The following is a 5,649-nucleotide window of genomic DNA, read 5'->3' as shown; positions in this document are numbered from 1 at the left end:
GAAAAGAAAGAGAGATAGTATTGGTTATGATGGTCCGTCATTTTCTATTCTTACTCCTACTCCTCCAAGTACACAAATGAGCATTGATCGGGGTTTGTCTATGGAGGTTGAAGGAAATGTTGAAGAAGAGCTTGGTGGGAAAAGGAACAAGAAGCTAAGTTGGTAGTTGAAATCTCCTTTTGATCAGGAAAGAAAAACAGCAACATCGATGGCAGACAATCAAAATACTCCCAAGAGTTCAGGCTGGATAAAATCTACATATACTCGTAGGTGTATTTTTCATTATGCCACAGATGATGCAAAATTATTGAAGAAATTCTTTGTGTGGTTGGGCAAGGAGAAAATGAGAGGTCGCAAAAAAGAGTAAGTCCCTTAATGTATTTCAGTATTGATATTGAAATTGCAATAGTTAAGTTTCCTTAACTTCTGATTGTAAGTCTAATTTTAGGACCAAGTGTCCTTAACTTTTGAATTTGAAAATCAAAGTTAAGGAGCAAGTGTCCTTAACTTTTCAACTTGGAAATCAAAGTTTAGGACCATGCGTCCTTAACTTTCGAACCTGTAATTCAAAGTTAAGGACTGGCTGTCCTTAACTTTTGAAGCTGCAAGTGAAACTTAAGGACTCCTGTCCTTAACTTTTGAACTTGATACTCAAAGTTAAGGACAGACAGTCCTTAAGTTTTGAACTTGAACTCAAAGTTAAGGACAAAGTGTCCTGAACTTTTAAACTTGCAAGTCTAAGTTTAGGACAAAGTGTCCTGAACTTTTAAACTTGTAAGTCTAAGTTTAGGACCAAGTGTCCTTAGCTTTTGAACCTCTAATTCAAATTTAAGGACTGCCTGTCCTTAATTTTCAACTTGAAAGGCTAAGTTCAGGACTAACTTCTAACTTTGATATTTTCAAAATTTTCAGGGGACAAACTGATATATATGTTGATGATAATGGTGTGAGGAAGAATCTATACAAATTGTATCATCAAAAAATCAGTAGCAAAATGTTCTTCCTTGAGCTTTCAGATAGCAGATTTGTACTTGATGATAAGGTTAGATAATACGCAAGGCATTTATTTTCTTTATTCTTATATTTTTTAATTATTTTATGACTGATGGATTTGTTTTATTTTTTATGAAGCAGATTGACATTGCCCTATATTATCTGAGAAAGAAGGAATGCTACCACCCTCGCAACCATCCTTTTCGTTGCACAACTACTGATATTCTTTTTTATAACTATATGGTGCTTGTGTATAAAGATTTCAGTGAAGATGCTACTGATGACTTTTGGTGTGCTGGTGATAATCAGTTGTTTCTGACACCATATGTGTGGGGGGACAGCCGTAGATGTGGAATTGCTTGGACAGAGGTGGACAAAATCTTTTTTCCATGTCGGCTTCCTTCTGAAGATGATAATGCTGTGACACACTTTCTTTTGGGCGTATTGGACTTGAATCAGAAAAAGATTGATGTATACGATTCCATATATAGTGAGCCACATGAGGCAGGAATGAATCACATGGAAATGTATGCACGCATGATCCCCCACTTGCTAAAGTTCTCACAGTTTGACAAACATCACAAGTCTTTTGGAAATGCCTTCAACAAATTTGATATTCAGTGGCAAAGATCACCACACCAAACTGGATCGTACGTGTTGTTATTTGTTATATTATTTATTAGTACTTTTGATTTATTGTTTAATTCACTGCATATCTTACATTTTTTTAGGACTGATTGTGGTGCATTCCTGATCAAATATGTGGAGTTGTTGATGATTGGAAAGGATGTGGAGAAATTCCAACCTGAAGAAATAAAAGACTTTAGAAAAGAACTTGCCGCAAATCTTTGGGCACACGGTAAATGGAAAAGAAATTCTCGTTATGATACTCCACCAGAAAATGTTGGCGATGATTATGAGAGTGAAAATGAAACTTGCTGTCCGAAGGAGTTGTAGTTTACTTGTAAAGAAAGTTAGTTGTGGTTAATCTTTTGTATAAAATTGCTGTAAAGGATATATATGAATTCTGCAAGTTCAGAAAACTTCTGAAATATTCTGTAAATTCCTTAAAAGGCACTTATATTTTGTTTGCATAGCATAATTTTTTGTCACGGCTATGCAAAAACAATTTCAGAAGTAATATCAAGTCACTGTGTTATTAATTTCTTTGTTTCTCTCAAGTGTTGATTTGTCCATAGTTCATGACCAAGTGTAATTGAACTTCAAATTCAAAGTTAAGGACCAAGTGTCCTTAACTTTTGAACTTTGAACACAAAGTTAAGGACTGCCTGTCCTGAACTTTTGAACGTGTAATTCAAACTTAAGGACTGCCTGTCCTTAACTTTTGAACATGCATGTCAAACTTAGGACTCCTATCCTTAACTTTTGTAAAGTTAAGGACAGACAGTCTTTAACCTTTGAACTTTGAACTCAAAGTTAAGGACTGCCTATCCTTAACTTTTAAACGTGTAATTCAAATTTAAGGACTGTCTGTCCATAACTTTTTAACCTGCAAGTCAAACTTAAGTACTCTTGTGCTTAACTTTTGAACTTGAAACTCAAAGTTAAGGACAGACAGTCCTTAAGTTTTGAACTTTGAACTATAAGTTAAGGACTACTTGTCCTTAACTTTTGAACTTGAAACTCAAAGTTAAGGACAAACAGTCCTTAACTTTTGAACTTTGAACTATAAGTTAAGGACTGTCTGTCTTTAACTTTTGAACCTGTAACTCAAAGTTTAGGACTGCATGTCCTGAACTTTTGAACATGTAATTCAAACTTAAGGACTGCCTGTCCTTAACTTTTGAACCTGTAACTCAAAGTTAAGGAGAGACAGTCCTTAACTTTTGAACTTGAAACTCAAAGCTAAGGATTGCCTATCCTTAACTTTTAAACCTGCAAGTCAAAGTTACGAGCTCCTGTCCTTAACTTTTAATCTTTGAACTCTAAAGAAACAAAAAGAAGGTAAGCAGAAAGAAATTTTGAAAATTCAGACATCTGCTCAAATAAGAATAATCATAATGAATCCAATTTATAGCAAAAACTTAAAAGAGTCGATAAACATAAGTGGATATATCTACTATTCTCTATGCTTTCTTGAAAATGGATGGACTGCCGGAGAATATACAAGTTGTTATATTATGACCAATTCTTCTGCAACGACTATATTTGAATGTTATTTTTGATGACTCGGTAGCTGGAATATGCCTTTTCTTCTGCTTTCTACCTTGTGGCACTTTAAAATCTGGAGGTTTAACAATTTGTGACTTAACACTCTCTGGTACAATCCAAGAATCAGTATGTCCTATAGGATGTATTTGTCTTTCATATGTTTTCAACCAAGATTCCTTTAAGTACCACTGCGAACAAAAGTTTGACTTCTTGATGTTTCTCTTCTCAATAGCTGCAATTGCATGTATGCATGGTAATTCATCAAATTGAAACAGAAAACAATCACATGTTCTTTTGTTTAAGTCCACCAAGAAAGTTATTCCTTCTTCTTCAACTCTAGAACGCCATGAATCAACGGGGAAGACCTTCAATATTGAAAAATTATAAGTTAGTACATTATGTTAAATTATATTAAAATCATAAGCTAAACATAGAACATAATACTTACATTCAAAGTAAATGTTAAATCTATTTTTTTCTTCAATTCCTCCTCTACCCAACAAGAAACATCATAAAAAGTTCCTTCTGCTTCATTTCTTCTTTCATAAAACCAACGTTGTAGCTTCACTTGAATGAAATCCATCATCCTTAATATAGGCAGCTCCCTTACTTCTAATAGGACAGAATTCATTGACTCAACTATGTTTGTTGTGAGCATGTTATATCTTCGTCGTGGACTACAAGAACGTGCCCACCTTTCCGGTGGTTCTTCCATCAAGTAGTCATAGTCTTCTTATCTACTTTTCCTATATCTGACATGTATAGATCAAATTCTTTGCGCCTGTATACTCTTGCAGCACTTTGGAAAAGTTTTATGACCTCACTTTTCACCTTCCTTCGCTTTAGGTTCTGCTCCAAATGATAGATGCAAATCCCATGATGGCTTTCAGGATATACTTTTGCAATGCCATATGCAATAGCTTGATGCCTGTCTTATAAAAAAATTAAATTCTCACGGCTCCCAATTGCATTGCGAAGTTGACTAAAGTACCACTCATAGGAATTGTTATTTTCAGATTCTGCTATTCCAAAGGCTAGTGGGAAATTTTGGTTATTTGCATCCTTTGAAACTGAAATCATTAAAACACCACGATATTTTGACTTCAAAAAAGTTGCATCAACAGCAATCACTGGTCTACAATGATTCCAACCAGATATTGATGATCCATATGCATAAAACATATAAAGAAACCTGAAAATACAATATAAAACAAGGTTAGCAGAAGTTTAGGACAGGTAGTCCTGAACTTCAGATTACAAGGTTAAAAGTTAAGGACAGTCAGTCCTTAACTTAGAGTTTCAAGTTATAAAGTTAAGGACATGCAGTCCTTAACTTTGAGTTCAAAGTTCAAAACTTAAGGACAGGCAGTCCTTAACTTTGAATTACAAGTTCAAAAGTTAAGGACATCCAGTCCTGAACTTCTGGTTACAACTCAGAAGTTAACTGCTTAAAGACAGCATGTCCTAAATTTTATAAAACGAACTAATAAATTTTTTTTGATTGTTTACCTATTGTTGTCGTCTATCTTTATGTTAGTATAAGTTCTCAGGTTTTTACTTGTCATCATATACAAGTATGAAGACAATAATTTATAATTCTCTTCGGGAGTTCCTCTTATTAAGGCGGAAGCAAGTTGAATAGCACGCCACGCCTTGTGATATCCAATGTCTAGTCCATGCAATTTTTGCATCTCTGCCATGACAAAAGCTGGTGTAACTTCAAACCTTGGGTCTCGAAGATTGTCGATAATGTAACCACTAATCAACTTTGAAGTTGCATGCCTTTGATCAGCTTTCATAGTGTTAACAGCAGTCATGCTTTTCCTCAATCTTTACTATCTTGAACAGTGTTGAATTTTTAATTCTGAAATCACGCACACACCAACTACACCTATCATCATTGCATTTCAAAGAATATCTTGTTGAGCTTGATCTAACAACCTTGAATTCAAAATGTCCTTTAATTGCTATATTCGAAAAATAGTTAATTATACTCTTCTTTTTGTCAAATACTGATCTCACTTTTATTTCATCCAACGAAACTTTTTCTCTTAATATCGTAGTTGGGGATTCTTTTTGTTTCAAAGTTGATCTTCGTCTAGTTAGTTGAGTAGAGGTTTTTTCAACAACTTCTTCGATTACCGGTGCACTCTCTAAGACTTGAATACCCAAAGCTTGTTCGTTGTCAATCTCTATAATGCTTTGTCCTTCTACTTGAATAGAATCAAATTTTTGAAGCACCTCTTTAGTTATTTTGTTGAGCTTCATTATCTGTTGGGATTTGTTTTGATTGTCATGTTGAGTTTCTCTGTTGACATGTGTTTGAAGCCCCTCTTCAGTTATTGCTTGAGCTTCAACCATATCTATTTCCATTATTTTTTGGCATTTGTTTTGATTATCATGTTGAGTTTCTGCGTTGACATGTTCGTTGCTTGTTGATCCAAAAACTCTTTCCGAAATATCAACAATGAAACGACAGCCTTG

The 5,649-nt window shown here is 34.5% G+C and overlaps 1 protein-coding gene across 1 annotated transcript; it reads left to right on the top strand.

Annotated features, from left to right (window-relative positions):
• LOC109217781 (putative ubiquitin-like-specific protease 1B) lies at positions 995-1,950 on the top strand. The gene is made up of 3 exons (XM_019382050.1): positions 995-1,042; positions 1,135-1,643; positions 1,725-1,950. Exons 1-3 carry the CDS (start codon positions 995-997, stop codon positions 1,948-1,950), a joined length of 783 nt encoding a protein of 260 aa, XP_019237595.1.

The sequence above is a fragment of the Nicotiana attenuata genome, chromosome 2 (assembly GCF_001879085.1).
Source record: "Nicotiana attenuata strain UT chromosome 2, NIATTr2, whole genome shotgun sequence".
Lineage (NCBI taxonomy): Eukaryota > Viridiplantae > Streptophyta > Magnoliopsida > Solanales > Solanaceae > Nicotiana > Nicotiana attenuata.
This window is presented reverse-complemented; position numbering and strand designations above follow the sequence as displayed.